The sequence below is a fragment of the Marmota marmota genome, unplaced genomic scaffold (assembly GCF_001458135.2).
Source record: "Marmota marmota marmota unplaced genomic scaffold, marMar, whole genome shotgun sequence".
Classification (NCBI taxonomy): domain Eukaryota; kingdom Metazoa; phylum Chordata; class Mammalia; order Rodentia; family Sciuridae; genus Marmota; species Marmota marmota.
In genome coordinates this window covers 9,154,661-9,171,475 of record NW_026000164.1, presented here as the reverse complement: position 1 = coordinate 9,171,475, position 16,815 = coordinate 9,154,661, and the positions used below count along the sequence as shown (strand labels likewise).

Genomic DNA, 16,815 nt, shown 5'->3' with positions numbered 1-16,815 from the left:
TAGTCTTTGTCTGTGACTCCCTTCTCTGCCTCTCAGGCAATTCCCACTACTTCGAGGAAAACTGATCTCAGGCTACATAAGTAGGAGTACAAAATATCAGAAGGCTGATCTTAAGCTTTTAAATAAAAATCTTCTTGCCCTTGGAAGTTCCACTTTAGACAGGATCAGGACTGCAGAACCTCTCCAAAACTCCCCAAATCAATTTCCTGTCTTCTGCCAAGGATCACTTCCCTTTGGGCCACACATCCAGGTCACCCTGATACCTACAGATACTAGAAGAAAAGTCTATCTTATCCTCTAAAGTAGTACTCCTATGGACCCCCTATGGCAAGCAGGCAAAACGGCAGCATGCTAGGTGACACTGTAGAAAAAATCACCTATGATCCTGTCTGCACAATCTGGCTTCCTCAGACTCAAGCTGCTTCTGAGCACAGAAACCTGTGTCCATGCACTGGAAATGGGTTGGAGGTCATATCAAGGTAAGGCTCTGAGACAAGGTGGCTGGTGAAATATTAATTCAATGGTCTATTTGTGCCAGAAGAAAAGTGCTAGAAGGGAACCTGGTGTATAATTTCTCCTCTGGGGACCTCTGGCTTGATCCCCAATAAAACATTAAGATGCCACCTGCAGCAAATCCCACACTTCACATCCTTTTCCATTCTTTTTGTAACCTAGAGGCCAACTCTGCCCCTTCTAGATGTATTCCTGGGCAAGATAGAATCCTTCTGAGTCTCTGCCACCACCTCTGTAAATAGAAATAATTTTATTCTGCATACCTCATGATTAAAACTTTTGTAAGAAGTTAAATGTGAAGTTCAATACAAAGAAAAAGTAATGTGCCACTGTTGTTGGTGCAAAAGTTCTTGAAAAGCCGTCAGGCATTGTACAAATAAGTCAGTATTCTCACTTAGGTATGAGTCCATGAGGCATTTGAAGGGGTGCAGAGTGGAGGAGAGAGCGCTAAGCTGCAGACCTCCCATGCAGGGATGGGACCTGAAGGTACCCCATGAGCCCCACACTGCATTTCCTCCAATTCAGTTTCCATTTCCTCCATGTTCCATCCTTTGTACCATCTCTAATTCAAGCACCAGATGTGGAGCTGAGCTTTCCTTGCTTTGTTCAGCATTTTCAAAACATTCATACTTTTTTCTACTTTTTAGAGAAGTCAAACATAAACTCTGCTCGCTCCTGGCCCCCTCTCCAACCCTGAGATGAGAGGACCTGAGAGACAAAAGCATCCTGGAAGACTGTACCTGCAACTGGCTCACATATTAGACACAAGCATGCACACCATCTCCTTCTACACTCATGCCAAGTTATGCCTTCGTGAATTGAAATGCCGGGTCCTGATAGTCATGGTGGGTCTCAAATTTGGGTCTTATCTAGGAAGGTGCACTCTGTACTGAACCTAGCATAACAGTCTCACTGCATGTAAGATGGAGAATTCCAGAATCTGTCCCCCCGCCCATGTCTTTGTTATTGAATCCAGTGTCTTACCTCTTTACAATGAGCTAACCTGTCTCTACCTACTGCTGATTCTCTGATCAGAACCCAGATCCACCTCTCCCCAAACCCTTTCTAATCTGGGCATACAACTCGAGCTCCCACAGTTTTCTCCGAGACGGTGGGCACTTTTACTCATCTTAGTGCAGATTGGCAGGGCAAATTTGAGGCTGCTTAAAGAGAACCCATGGCAGTATAAGCAGTGAGACAAAGGTCCTGGAACTGAGGGAGAGGAAGGATGTGGAATTGGTCTTCAATCCCTCTAATGGATTGGTGAATCTCCTACTTAACCTTTGCCCCGTCTCCTTTGAAACACTCCCCACCCATAAGGCTTGCTGGAAAGAAGAGCCAGCTGAAAGCCCCATGCCTAAAGAGCTCTGTCATCACCTCTTGATGGTGTAATTCTGGTTCCCAAAGGCCTCACGCTAGGCCTTCCTACCAAGTGGATTCAATTTTAGAGACGCATCTTCATACTTAAGCCTTTCCTCTCATGGGGACTCCAGGATCCTGAACAGCCAAGCCTGCTACGGAGGTCAGGCCTTTCTCCAAGTAAGTTAAATAAATCCCCATGAGGTCAGAGGATCCAGTACCCAGGCCATCTTGCCTCCTCCTAACCCTTAGCTCCTCAGCCTCAGAAAGTCCAGCTGTGAAGATGAGGCTTGGCTTCCCCAGCTTCCCCATCCCAGTACCCCTCCAGGAAGCAGCTGCTCTCCCTCTCTTCCCTCGAAGGTAAGTTTCTTATCACTTGCAGGTCACCTATCCACAGAGTGGCCAAAAAATAGCCGGGCTGATGCAAGACTGGGAATGGGAAAGCTGCAGGTGTGTTTGTGCAGGGACGTCGGTGACCTTTCATCTCGAACACCCTCTTCTCCCTCACTGGGGAGGTATAAAGGCGCCTCTCCACCACCTGCTCACACACACTTCTGCCACCATGAATGCACTCCTGATCCTGGCCTTTGTGGGAGCCGCTGGTGAGTTCCATGTCTTGCTTTGCCTCGGGCCCTGCCCACCTCTTTCCTGGAAGACACCTGCCCTGCCATCATGGCGGACTCTCCTATTTCACATTCACTTTGATGTTCTCTCCCCTGACCTGCAAGTCTCCTTACCCGTTTCTTGGGCTCTCTGTAAGCCTTACCTCTCTCATGTTCTCCCTGATTCCACTCCCACCATCCTCCTCCATCTGTGTCAGGGAGGCTGGTGAGGGAGGCCAGGTGCAGGCGGTCCATGAAATGAACCAGCAGCCCTAGGTGTGGCTCTAGTAGTTCTGGCATAGCTGCTTGAGTGCGTCTCTCCTAGAAATTCTGTGTCTCAATTTGGGCCTCTATGTTGGATTTTTTAATTTCCCAGGTGCTTTAAGATTCCCACGTATGCAGCCAAAGTTAAGAATCATTGTCCAATTGGTCAATAACAGTGCCTCCTGCCTATGTGAGACCAAAGGCTGCTTTCTAATCTCGCCTCAGTGTACAGATCTGAGCTGGGTATAACCAGGGCTACTTAGCCAGCCAGGCCAAACCATCCTGAGAACCCTGGGCTCACAGAGCCATGGGAGGTGGACAAGTTAGGACGATGACAGAGAAGCCCTCTGTGGGTGAGACAATGCAATTCTGACGTGTATCCCACTAAGTACATTTCTTGTGTCCTCACTTCAGTTCCCCCCAAAGAACTCTGAGCCCCTGTAGGGTATCTGCTCTGTGTCTTGCAGATGCAGGCACTCAGGACACTGTAACCTGTGATGCCTACAGGGGTGGCAGCTCCCTGCTTGGCTGTAGTTGCTGTGCTCATTAAGGAATCTTAATTAGCAGGAGGCGGCCAAGGCTGTGAGCTCTGCCCTCCACAACCTGCTAAATTGATTTCTCCCTTCCTGTCTCCACTCTAGTTGCTCTCCCCATTGATGACGATGACAAGATTGTCGGGGGCTACACCTGTCCGGTGAATTCCGTCCCCTACCAGGTGTCTCTGAACTCAGGCTACCACTTCTGTGGAGGCTCCCTCATCAACCAACAGTGGGTGGTGTCTGCCGCTCACTGCTACAAGTCGTAAGTGATGGGCTCTTGGTGGCAGGCTCCACAGCCCCGGCCTCCTTGGAGGGCCTGGGCCAGTCCAGGGAAGTGCTGAGGTCGTAATGTGGGTGGGGAAGGTGAGGGAGAAGTCACTGGGAGCCACTGACTTCTGGAGGTGAGATGAAGAGCAGCCCAAGGTAGAGAGCCTTCTACCCCAACGACATTCCTAAAACTGAGAGGCTAGGTGTTGTGACAGCAGGGAGGGATATTTTGTGGTGGTGAGAACCAGTGAGGTCAGGCACGGTGGCACACGCCTGTAACCTCGGCGGCTTGGGAGGCAAAGACAGGAGGATTGTGAGTTCAAAGCAAAAAGCCAGGCGTTAAGCAACTCAGTGAGACCCTGTCTCTAAATAAAATACAAAACGGGCTGGGGATGTGGCTCCGTGGTTGAGTGCCCCAGAGTTTAATCCCCAGTACCTCCAAACAAACAACAAAAAAGAACCTGTGAGGAGGGCAGGCAGGGACCTTGCACAAGCACTTTCCTGCCAGTTGGCTGCACATTAAAACCACCTAAGAAACAGTTAAAAAATAAATAAATAAAACTTGAATGCCTGGGTTCTATAGCAGAGCAGCCAACTCAGCCTTTTCAAGAAGAGGGTGGTAACTACTGGTGAGTTTTTAACAGTTCTTTCTGTACCCAGAACTGAGAACTAATGTCTCCACCAGGTTTTCTCCAACCTGAGTGGGATTGGAATCTCCTAGAGGGCTGGTGAAAACCCAGATCACCAGGACCATCCCTGAGGTTCTGGTTCAGTGGTCTAGGGTGGGCACTGAGTATTTCTGACAGGTTCTCAGGTGACACTGCTGCTGCGGGTCCCAGGGCCACACACTGATGAGCTCCTGCAGAATGACAGTGCTTGCCAGAGGGAGAGGGAGAGCCTTGGTCCCTGCGGGTAGTTCACAAAGGGAACTTCAGGTCCCTCTTTTGGGTCTACAACTCTGGTTGAGTGAAGGGGCTATGGGACAGTAGTTTGAGGAGGAGTCACCAACCACAGTCCTTCACCTCATCCCCCTCCACACCACCACCTCGGAAGCAGAAAGGGCCCAGGTCTCACAGCAGGACTCGCCCACTCCTGCCCCACTGCTCCTCTGACATTGTCACATACTCCAGGCCACGCCTCCAGATTTGCCCATGAACAGGGAGCTTGAGCCCCCTGGGGTGTCCTGGGCTCTGGGGAGAAACCCTCACCAGGCCTCTTCCCAACAGTCGCATCCAGGTGAGACTGGGAGAGCACAACATCGAAGTTATCGAGGGGAATGAGCAGTTCATCAACTCGGCCAAGGTCATCCGCCACCCTAACTACAGCAGCCGGACCCTGGACAATGACATCATGCTGATCAAGCTCGCCTCTCCTGCGACCATCAACACCCGGGTGGCCACTGTGTCTCTGCCCACCTCCTGTGCACCTGCGGGCACCCAGTGCCTCATCTCTGGCTGGGGCAACACCCTGAGCTCTGGTGGTGAGTGGGACCCTTCACCTCCTACTTCCCTCCATCCCCACATTTCCACACTTTCCAATCATGTTCCTGAGTGTGAGCCCCTTTGCTTCCAGCCTACAAATCCCCCTATAAGTGCCCACTACACCCAAGGCTCTGTAGTGGGTACCAAGAGATGCGAAGTCCCAAAGAGTTGATCCTAGAACCAAAAGAACACAAGTAGAGAACGTGCCATTATTACTTCTAAGAAGGGGATCCGCAGTGATGGGAACCAAAAGCCATTGTTCCTTTCTGGGTCTCGCATTCTTGAGCTTCTCTCCAGGAGTGGCCCACTGGATTGTTCTTCTCCAACCTGGCCTGGCTCATGTTTTATCTTTCCTTCATTTTCCGCCCCTTATAGTCAACTACCCAGACCTGCTGCAATGCCTGCGGGCCCCGCTGCTGAGCCAGGCTCAGTGTGAAGCTGCCTACCCTGGACAGATCACCAACAACATGGTGTGCGCAGGCTTCCTGGAGGGAGGAAAGGATTCTTGCCAGGTGATTTGGCCCCTCCACAAGTCAAGAGCCTTGCCAGCACCCAGGTCCCACCTGGGAGTAGAATCTGAATACCCAAGTGTGGTGAGGCTGGGTGGGAAGGCTCATTTGGGCTGCTGCATGCCGGCTCCTTAGAAAGGTCAGAGAATGGGTCCCTGTGAGAAAGATATGGAGCCACACAGCTGGGTGGGTCTTTGAGGTTCAGAGTAAGTGTAGCTATATTCCTCTTCACGTCCTATTTACTCATCCCTCCTCTCCAGGGTGACTCCGGTGGCCCTGTGGTCTGCAATGGTCAGCTTCAGGGAATTGTCTCCTGGGGCTATGGCTGTGCCCTGAAGGACAATCCTGGAGTCTATACCAGGGTGTGCAACTATGTGGCCTGGATCCAGCAGACCATCGCTGCCAATTAAAGTCCCTATGCCTGTCCCTCTGAAGTCACCTTGCCAATAAAATTGCTCTATCCTCACTGCCTGTGTCTGTGCCTGCTCCTCCAGAACCTTTGGTCTCAAAAGCATCCTCCAGTCTGAGGTCAGACAGAGCTCTCTCCTGAGAGATGATGAGCAGAGGCCCCAGTTCTCAAAATAATCTCCAGGGAATACTAGATTAACAGCATATGATGACATGAAATTCAATTAATAATAATAATAAAAAAGAAGAAGAAGAAGACGCAACAAGCAGGATGATCTATTTTCTCAAGAAAAATGCATTTCCCAGAGGTGTGTGAAAAGAGCTTCCTTGACCTTGGTGCTCGGGTGGGTCTTGATTGTGCTGATGCATGTGCAGTTGGTTGGTAGGTAAGATCCTGTCTTCTCTACTCAGCAGGAACCTCTTTGTACCCAGAGCAAACACAGCTAGGCAAACCTCAGCCCTGGTCACCTCGGCTTCCAATCCCCTCACCCATATTCTTGTGGACAAAGTGCTGCACTCCCTCCTACCTGCATATGTCCAACTTAAAGAAGAGCCCATCAGCCATTTCCCAACCACCTGCCCAGGGTCTGGAAGGAGAGCAGAGCTCGCTAGGTCTCCATCAGTCACAGCCTGAGAGGTCTGCCTTTGGTTCACCCATGTAATATGTATACACCATTGTGTACACACTGTCCTGAGGGCTTTAGAGGTGTTTGCACACTTAGTTCTCTCCCTTCCAGAGTGGCTTTTATTCCAGTGGTACAGATGGAAAGCAGAGGCTAAGAGAAGGTTATTAGCTTGCCCATGCCCAACACCCAGCAGATGGTCGACCCGGGGAACACCGCATCTGCCTATGTGCACACTGTCCTGCCTCCCATTCTCTCCTGCTGCAACGTCCGTCTGAAGTGATGAGACCAGTCTCTCCAGCCCATTTCCTGACTCCCTGAACCTCCTGAGGGGCTCCCCCTGTTGCTCCCTTCCATGCAGCTCAGATGCTCCTGTTCATTGTACCTGGTTCACACCGTACTTGGCTTCCCACATCATTCAGAATGAATCTCCTTATAATGGAACTGCAGGGTCCTTGTTCTGCCCTGCCTCTCTGCAGCTCTCCTCCAACACTCAGAAGTCCTGGTGGCTCTTCCAACAAGCCATGCACCTCTAGCCTCTATCTCTGGACACCATGACTCCACCAGCATGGATGTCCTGCCTCATTCTCTCCAGACTCTTCAGAAAACTCTTCCCTGTTGCCTCCTTCTCTTTCCATCCTGATGCTGGTTCCAATGAGTCAGGCATCCTCCTTCTCTGCCCACTTCTGCCATGCCTCTGCCCATGGTGCCCAGACAGTGGCTGAGCTGATCCTGGCATGGACTTTGACAAGAGATCAGGCCCTACTCATGCAGATATCTCCTGTGATCAGACAAATCCCAGGATAGAATAAGCACCTAGTGATTGATGAAGAAAGAGTAAAGGGAAAAGCAGGTCCTGAGGAAAGAACGAAACTTTCAGAAGAATGGTTCTCAAAGAGCGGTCCCTGGTACATAGCACCAGAATCACTAGGAACCTTGGGAGAAATGCAAATGCTGGGCCCCTCGCCAGACCCACTGAGTCAGAAGTTCTGGAATGGAGCGCAAGAACTTGCATTTTAACACATCTTCTGGGTCATTCTGATCACATGAAAGTTTGAGATCCAGCGTGGTAGAGAAATCCCTAAGCCAGTTCTTTCTATGAAAAGAATAATAGTAGCTCGTGGTTTTACTGACTATATTCAGACACCAGGATAAATCTTCAGATGTATTATATCATTTAGTGCTCACAGCAGTCCCATGAGGTGGTTATTATTTTGTTGTTGTTGTTGTTGTTGTTATTCTCATTTTAATAAGGAGACTGGAGTTTATAGCAGTGTGGTAACTTGTCCAAGTTCTCCTAGTCTTAAGTGGGGCCAGTGGGAACTCAGTCAGATTGGGATGCAGGGGGTAGGCTTCCCTGAGGGCAGGGAACTCAAGCAGGGAACTCAAGTCTGGAGTAGGGGTGTCATCTCTTTCTCATCACTGGGCAGCTCATTTTAGCCTCTTTAATTTTCAGCTCTTCAACTCAAAAAATTCAGTGGGTCGGGGGAAAGAGTTTGAAACAAACCTATGAACATGTTTGAACATTCTCAAGAATTACAGATGAGAAAAATGTTATTTGTATGTGTCCCAGTTTCTCCCCCTTGCCCCACAATATACAACTTCAGAAAGATCCTGCGTCCCTCTCCTGTCCCCAACAGCACTCTGCACATTCTTCTGACCCCCTCAAGTGGCCAAGCCCAGATTGCATGTACTGAACTCTAAAAAATAAGGAAAGATTGCCTCCTGCTGCCCAAATAGATGCATGGTCTCAAATCGACCAGTGTATGCTGCTTTTACCTGGCCAAAAAAAAAAAAAAGAACAAAAGAAAGAAAGAAAGAAAGAAAGAAAGAAAGAAAGAAAGAAAGAAAGAAAGAAAGAAAGAAAGAAAGAAAGAAAGAAAGAAAGAAAGAAAGAAAGAAAGAAAGAAAGAAAGAAAGAAAGAAAGAAAGAAAGAAAGAAAGAAAGAAAGAAAGAAAGAAAGAAAGAAAGAAAGAAAGAAAGAAAGAAAGAAAGAAAGAAAGAAAGAAAGAAAGAAAGAAAGAAAGAAAGAAAGAAAGAAAGAAAGAAAGAAAGAAAGAAAGAAAGAAAGAAAGAAAGAAAGAAAGAAAGAAAGAAAGAAAGAAAGAAAGAAAGAAAGAAAGAAAGAAAGAAAGAAAGAAAGAAAGAAAGAAAGAAAGAAAGAAAGAAAGAAAGAAAGAAAGAAAGAAAGAAAGAAAGAAAGAAAGAAAGAAAGAAAGAAAGAAAGAAAGAAAGAAAGAAAGAAAGAAAGAAAGAAAGAAAGAAAGAAAGAAAGAAAGAAAGAAAGAAAGAAAGAAAGAAAGAAAGAAAGAAAGAAAGAAAGAAAGAAAGAAAGAAAGAAAGAAAGAAAGAAAGAAAGAAAGAAAGAAAGAAAGAAAGAAAGAAAGAAAGAAAGAAAGAAAGAAAGAAAGAAAGAAAGAAAGAAAGAAAGAAAGAAAGAAAGAAAGAAAGAAAGAAAGAAAGAAAGAAAGAAAGAAAGAAAGAAAGAAAGAAAGAAAGAAAGAAAGAAAGAAAGAAAGAAAGAAAGAAAGAAAGAAAGAAAGAAAGAAAGAAAGAAAGAAAGAAAGAAAGAAAGAAAGAAAGAAAGAAAGAAAGAAAGAAAGAAAGAAAGAAAGAAAGAAAGAAAGAAAGAAAGAAAGAAAGAAAGAAAGAAAGAAAGAAAGAAAGAAAGAAAGAAAGAAAGAAAGAAAGAAAGAAAGAAAGAAAGAAAGAAAGAAAGAAAGAAAGAAAGAAAGAAAGAAAGAAAGAAAGAAAGAAAGAAAGAAAGAAAGAAAGAAAGAAAGAAAGAAAGAAAGAAAGAAAGAAAGAAAGAAAGAAAGAAAGAAAGAAAGAAAGAAAGAAAGAAAGAAAGAAAGAAAGAAAGAAAGAAAGAAAGAAAGAAAGAAAGAAAGAAAGAAAGAAAGAAAGAAAGAAAGAAAGAAAGAAAGAAAGAAAGAAAGAAAGAAAGAAAGAAAGAAAGAAAGAAAGAAAGAAAGAAAGAAAGAAAGAAAGAAAGAAAGAAAGAAAGAAAGAAAGAAAGAAAGAAAGAAAGAAAGAAAGAAAGAAAGAAAGAAAGAAAGAAAGAAAGAAAGAAAGAAAGAAAAAAGAAAGAAAGAAAGAAAGAGCTGTGTGTGTATTAGGGCCCAATGTCCAAAGAAGCAAAACTAAGAAAAGCTCCATCAGATACTATGATATCATAAGACTAGTTGGGATTAAGGTCCTCAGATGATTAAAGGGAAACTAACTTAGTGGGTAAATTATTGATAGGCAAAAGGGGTGAATAAGACAGGAAAACAGATCTACTTGAAAATAGATCAAAGTAAAGTCTATGCCTCAATGAAGAAAGAAAATAAATAAGGGAACTTAACTACTTTGCAATCAATGGAAGCAATCGACCTTTTATTCTGGCTGTTGGTGGTGTGAGATCTGCCACTATTAATGAGGCAAATAACCAGATGTCTCCCACTTTCCTTACCAAATTCTAAGACCCAGGCCCTGCACCCAGTTTAGGGCACCCCTGGCTAGCACTCTGATATTCTCCAGGGCGTACACCTGTCCAGTTTCCATCAGGGAACCAACTATGGGTCCCATGCTTGGCACTGTGACAGAAATACCCAGGAGAATTTTCTCCCTTTTTTTTAATTTAAATATGTTGGTAAACCTAATCATAGAGATTTTAACTCAAGCTCATAAGGATTCATTAGAAGTCTGCATTTCTCACAAGCTTCCTACAGGACTAGGAATTCCACTGATCCCTGAATTCATGACCATGAATTTGCTCCTTATATAAAATGATCCTCTTTGGAAAAAAACAATGGCCTTGTAAACTAAGTAAGCATTTCTTTTTTAAGTAGGATATTTTCATATACTATTCAAAGTAATATTTTGTTTCTCTTTCTTGTTTAAATTTTATTAATTTAAGTTTAATTTTAAATAGTATAGTTATCTAGTCTCAAAATGGAAATAACACAATGAAGTTAATACCAAGAGGTGTAACCTGTATTTTCACTGTCCCTGCCCTCGCCATTCATCCTTCATAGGTATTCACTCTTACCAGTTTCTTTTGTATCCTTCCCATGTTTCTTTGTAAAAAATCAACTGAACAAATGTATAATTCTCGTTCCCCCCCCCCCTTTGTTGGACAAAATGGTAGAATACATCTATGCAGTTCTGCAGTTTGCTCTTTTCCAGTTAATGATTTATCTTCAAGATCTTTCCAAGCATCTTATTAATTTTTTAGCATTTAATACTATTCCATTGTGGGAACATCACACAGTGTATTGATCCCATCCTGTTCTGAGTTTTTCCCAATATTTTACTTTTCTAAACGGTGCAAATATCTCTCCCGCCTTCAATTGTATGCAGCAGTGTTTACAATATAAATTCCCCTAGTGGGACTTTTGGATGAAAAGGCAAATGATTTTGCTTCCAAATTGCTTCACTTGAGGTGTGTCATTTGCATTCCTACCAGCAACAACATGTTAATGTGTTTATTTCACCAAATGCTACCTGGGAAGGACGGCCTTCAGGATTTCTTTTTGTCAGTCTAATTGGTGAAAAGTATTATTTCAATGGATTTTTACTTTACATTATTGCTGTGATAGTTTTTCCCTATAGTTAAGTACCACTTCAATTTCTTTTCCTCTGAACCATCTGCTGTTTGCCCTTTTTTATAGGGCTGTTGGATTATTTTCTTGATTTTTAGGAGTTTATCACATGTTGGGGGAAATAGCACAGAGGGTGTGAATTGCAAATCTCTCCCCCACTTTATTTGATTTTTTTTCTATTTTTCTGTGCAAATGTGTCATTATTATTTAGTCACGTTTGCCTTTTTCCTTCATCTGGATTTTAAGTCATAGCAAAAAAGGAAGTATCATCTGGGGAGAGGTATCTAGGCCACCCAAATGCAGGTTAAATTTCAAAGTCATCTTGTACCTGAGGGGAAAAGATACCAGCCTGAACTTAAAATGTCTCCGTCCTTCAGGGAAGAGAGCACAAAGGCTGTGACCGTGGAGTGGCCTTGTAGGTGCTCTCCATCCAGCCTCCACAGGATTTCCCCTGCTCCCTTTACCTAACTGAGCTTCTGAGGCCAACAGTGAAGGTCAGGATGGCTGACGCTGCCTGTGATCTCCTCTCATTCCAAACTGGTCCCTGGAAATACAGCTATTGTTTTCTGTATCTAGAACAGTCCTTGCTCTCTGTAGCTTGTGGTCAATTTTCCACAGAACTCCGGGACCCAGCTGACCACCTGCAAGGCTCAGGATCTGCTAAAGAGACAGTCTGAGTCCAGAGGGGTCTGTTCTTGGGGCGGGGCTGAGGTGAGGGGTGGTTCTGGGACTTCATGACAGGGTAGCTCCCTGCTGTGACGACAGCTTGGTAAGGGGTGGATACCAGGGAAACCAGCCCCCTCAGCAAACATTTCTATAAGTCACACAGCCCCCAAGTGGGGTAAGAAGGGAGCCCCCAGCCTGGTCTGTGCCCCACCATCTCCCCACAATGGGGGGTGATGTCCCCTGCCCCTCCTGTCTCTACCCCCTCAAAGAAGCAGCTGCTCTGGTGGTTTCTTCAGCCTCTGAGGGGTGGGGTCATGGGAGGAGCCGTTTTTGTATAAAGCTGTAACATTGTGGGGACAGGGGGGGCCACAGTGATTCAATTCTATGGGAAGCCTTTACAAAAACCTTTCTGCCTGTCCCGACATCCACAGCCCTTCTGTTCATCTCCTAGGTCCCAGGCCCAGGTGTGGTTGGGTTCAGAATGCTTCTGCCTTACACCTGACCACATGCCAGGCCAAGGTCATGGACAAAGTCAGGCCCAGATCAGAACTGGAGCTTCCCGTGCAGAAAGAACCCAGAGACAAGAATTCCTCAGTGGCGCCACAGGTGAAGGATGCAGGGAGATCCCTTCTTGCCAAGCCCAGGTCATGGAAAGGTGCATCAGAGGTTCTATAGAGGATTCAAGAGGACACCAGGGATACCCAGCCCTTGACAGACACAGTTGTCATAGGTGCTGGGCCCCTGGCCTGCTTTGCACACCTGAGTCCCTTTAATGGGTCCTCAGAGAGGGAGCTTTTGTATGGGTATCCTTCCAGAAAGGGACAGAAGTTCCCTGTCATGTTCCGTGGTTCCAAGAGTAAAGCATTGAAAATGTCTTTCTACACAAAATCTACAAAGCAGAAGAGGGCATTCCTCATCCAGGGCCTTCAGATCCTACCCAGGGCTTCCTCTCTCTGCACCTGGACTGTATTTTCCTCCTTGCCCCACGTCACCGTGCAAACACAGAAGTCTTCTTTGGAGAAGGCACGAGGCTCACGGTTGTAGGTAAGGTATCTCTCGGATAAATTTTCAGCTCCCTTAGTGGGAAAAGTGGGTCTCAAGTGTCCATTTTTGAGTGGCTATATTTGGATGTGCCAACTATGACTATACCTTCGGCTCGGGAACTAGGCTCACAGTCATAGGTAAGGCTCTCTGGGCTTGTTCGATGAGGGTAGACTCTGTTCTGGGAAATGTCAAAATATGAAGGAGAGGCCCTCTCGTGTCAGGGACTGAGTTCAGAGGAGGCTCCCCGTGAGGGCAAATCCATCCAGGTGGTCTGTAGATTTTTGGTGGAGTCAGAGCTAAGTCTGGGATGGAAGGCAACAGGCAAAGAAAAAGGTAGGGGAACTGAGAACCCGGCAGTAATGAAGGAGCTGCCACACTAGTCCATCTCCCTCATTGGCGAGTGGGTCTGGAGGGGCTTCTGTTTTTCCTGGCACTAGACTTGAGCAGGCCATGCTGTGTCTCTGTTCCTCACCTGCGAGGGTCCTGGGCAGGCTCTGGAAGGGCATGGGAGTGTGTGAAGCAGGGTGTTCTGTGTGAGGAAAGAGACCATGAACACCCAGCCTCTCCCTGAATCCCAGCTGAGCTCAGCAGACAATGGGAGGTTTTGAAGTGGACCCAGGAGGCTGTGTTCTGGAAACACGGTCTATTTTGGGGAGGGAAGCCGGCTCACTGTTGTAGGTAAGTAAATCAGGGTTGGAGGGCTGGGGACCAGATGGAGCCTCTATTTCATGGGCCTGGGTTACAATGTATTTTTATTGGGAAGATCTGAATTCTTGTCTGGATGTAGACACGAAGGGAATCCATATCCAACATCTCGTGGGTACTGTACTAGGGAGGCAGATGAACTAGCTGGGAAGGAGTCACCTTGTCCATCTCCTGTTCCTTCAAGGTGCCTGTTCTGACCATGATAGGTGGCAGGGTCTCTGCCCTTACCATCTTCATGGTCCTGCTCTTTGTCTTCTTCACACAGAAAGGAGACAGACACAGAGAGAAGGATGGGGACCCCATAGGGCACATTTGTCCCCTAATCATGGCATTTAAGGTTGTCTGCCCTGCCCTCCACTTCAGACGTAAAATTCTCCACAGACGGGGAGAGGTGAGCAGGTGGTAGGCTTGGCGGGAGGGAATGGCCGGCAGGAGGAGGAGGCAGTTTTTCTGCCAGGCTGTCGGGTTGTGCAACCAACGAAAAACTCTATTTCGGCAACGGAACCAAGCTGTCTGTCTTAGGTACGTAAAAGGTTTATTTTGGAGTAGTGTCTTGTTACGTCGGAGTTCCAGGAGGACTCTGGAGGGGACAGGCACTGAGGACACAGCCGGGGTTTGGGCTGAGAGAGAGTAGGAGGGTGGAGTCCACTCCAGCAGCGAACTGGGGTTTTCCACCCTTGTGTTTTACTGTGTAACAACCAGGCACAGCATTTTGGAGAGGGGACTCGACTCTCTGTCCTAGGTAAGCTGCAGGTCTGGGGTGGTAGGGCCACTGTCCTTCAGAGTCAGTCTCCGCTTCTCCCAGCACTGGTAGACGGGGACTTGGTGATTCCTTTACTCCTTGACTTGCCAGGGTGGTTGGGGCTGGGTCGGCACCTCTGTTTCTGTCCTCTGAGTCTTCAGTCTGTGATCCGCCCCTACTTTCTTTGCTCATCTTTCCTTATCCTGCGTGGATCTGCTCCCCCTAAACCTCTTCAACCCGTCCCCCCTGTCCTTCCCTTTCCTCTCACTGCATAGTATGCTTAGGCATTCTTCCTAATGGACTTCTGCCCTGAGTGCAGGCAGAGAAAGGTGGCCGGCCCTCTGTTCTGGGGAGCAAAGGCTTGCCTCTGGCTGGAACCCCCAGTAGGATTTTACCCAGCCACTTGTAGCTGTGCTCCAATACTTCACCTCTCTTCTTTGGGACTGGTACCAGGCTCACCGTGACAGGTATGGGGGCTCCATTTCTAGGGGTGCTTGTGTTTGACCACAGTGATCTGGAAAGGGTGTTGGGCATAAGCTTAGATATCAGAGCTGCCCCTTCCCACCTGCAGCCAGGTGCCCTCTCCTACCTTCCCAGGACCCAGCTGCTTGCTGTTCTGTGTCTGCCGCAGCTTCCAGCCTGAGAGCCTCTTCCTTCACCTTTGGGCTTTCTGTTTGCTCTCTTTCTGTTTGCTCTCTGGGACTTCCCTTACCTCTACCTCCCTACTAGGTGTGTTGTTTTGTTTTCTCTTTTTTATCTGCTCATCTCCATTCTTTCCTTCCTCTCCTTTCTCCATTTCTGCATTGTTGACCCCCTTTTGGTTACTTAGCTCTGTCACCTACGTTAAACTCCTTCCCAACATAAACCTCCAGCACAGACCTGTGGGCTTGCCTGACTCTCCTCCTGTCTGCCCCTGCCAGTCTCAGAAGAGCCACGTTCATCTCTCTGGGGTGGTTGAATTGCCCTGGAGGCAGTAGAGCCCAGGCTGGTGAGGCCAGCGTGGTTTAAGGGCTGCTCCTGAGGCCTGGGGACATAGTCCATGTCATGGCACTGCAGGAGCAGCAGGGGAGTCTCTGGGGTGTGCTGTGCTTGGTGGGTATCAGGGAGAGAAGTCTCAATAGACCGTTACAACAGAAAACTTACCCCATCTCAGCAACAGGTTAAGTATAAAGGCAAAAAAAAAATTAGTTTGGAGACCCTATTTTCTCAGATCTCAACATGTTGGGGTAAAGGGCCTTCCTGAAACCCTAACAGAGCCATTGCCATGCTTTGGAAGAAGCAGGTGGGTGAGGGGAATGGGCTGGAAACAGACAGTACTGAAATAATGGGATACCAGGTCATGCCAGGATGGGTCCCTGGGAAGACAGTGCCCTGCAGGTAGGGGCTCAAGCCAAAAAATTTAATTGAAAGTGCTAATCACTGAATTCCAAGTCCTGGGTTCAATGGAATGGGTCCCAGCATAGGGTATGATGATGGTTCATTCCATTTGAAAGATGACTTAAATCAACTCTAGCTCTCTAAGAGATGTAAAATGGGTAAAAATCCTTTATAAAGGATTCAACTGATTTGACAACTTGCATTTGTGTTAATTTTCATCCCTGCATCATCATAGTGTTTGTCTTTTTCCAAACCTGTGCCTCAAATTTCCCAAACATTTCTCAAATTTAGACAGAGCGGAGTCACCTTGGCATGGCACATTTCTGTACTATGGTCAGAGCAGAGCCAAACAGGGCAGCAAACTCTGGCAAAAGAGCAGGTGCATGCACAGTGGATATGGTCCCTTCCGTTCCTCATGAGGCATCACACGAGGTAATGCCTTCCAATGATTCCAGAAATTCTTTCCTCTCATCTGCCAAGGGTGTGAAAGTACCCAGAGATTTCCAGTGTGAGCCTTTTGCTGACATGGCCAACCGACCTGGTGATTTGTTTATAACAGCAATCAGGCTTTGACTATTTTTCATAATGCACAAGGTCTTTCATAGAATTATAGCCATTCTAGGCAAGCCACCACACCCGCTTGACAAATAAACACAATGAGGAAAGTGTGTCTTATGGGCAAGAAAGGCTAATTCCAATCTGTGGTATTGTTGAAACAAACTAATACCACACTTTAAAAAAAGAAAAAATGATAATTAGAAAAAAATAAATTTGATTCCTTCTATCATGCTGCTGATGGGAATTTTCTGCCTCAAAATCCAGACTCACTAAATGGTACACTGACTGCTTCTGAGTCTGAAAATCATTATCCATGTTCTGAGCATGATGCTGAACTAGGAAAAAAACAGACTGATAAGTTTTTTTGAAAGATCAGCAAAAAAGTCCCAGAGTAAGAGAAATAACAAAAGCAAAAAAAAAAAAAAAAAAAAAAAAAAAAAAACCATTTTTCTTCTCTCACAGATTTATAATTGACATCATTTTCTGGATCATTTAAGGAAAATTACTCTTGGAAGAAATTGACCCAAAATATACTTGAACTCAGTTTGGAAATGGAAAAAAAAAAAAAAAA

General features: G+C 46.3%; 1 protein-coding gene and 1 gene segment (V, D, J or C); both read left to right on the top strand.

Moving 5' to 3' along the window:
- The window catches only part of LOC107148991, a 37,395-nt gene that overhangs the window by 11,873 nt on the left and 8,707 nt on the right, over positions 1-16,815 (top strand). The window contains 2 exon segments of the C gene segment in view: positions 11,587-11,602; positions 12,956-12,999. Coding sequence covers positions 11,587-11,602; positions 12,956-12,999 — 60 coding nt within the window.
- Prss2 (serine protease 2) lies at positions 2,345-6,000 on the top strand. The gene is made up of 5 exons (XM_015493750.2): positions 2,345-2,474; positions 3,380-3,539; positions 4,771-5,024; positions 5,401-5,537; positions 5,795-6,000. Exons 1-5 carry the CDS (start codon positions 2,435-2,437, stop codon positions 5,942-5,944), a joined length of 741 nt encoding a protein of 246 aa, XP_015349236.1. The 5' UTR covers positions 2,345-2,434; the 3' UTR covers positions 5,945-6,000.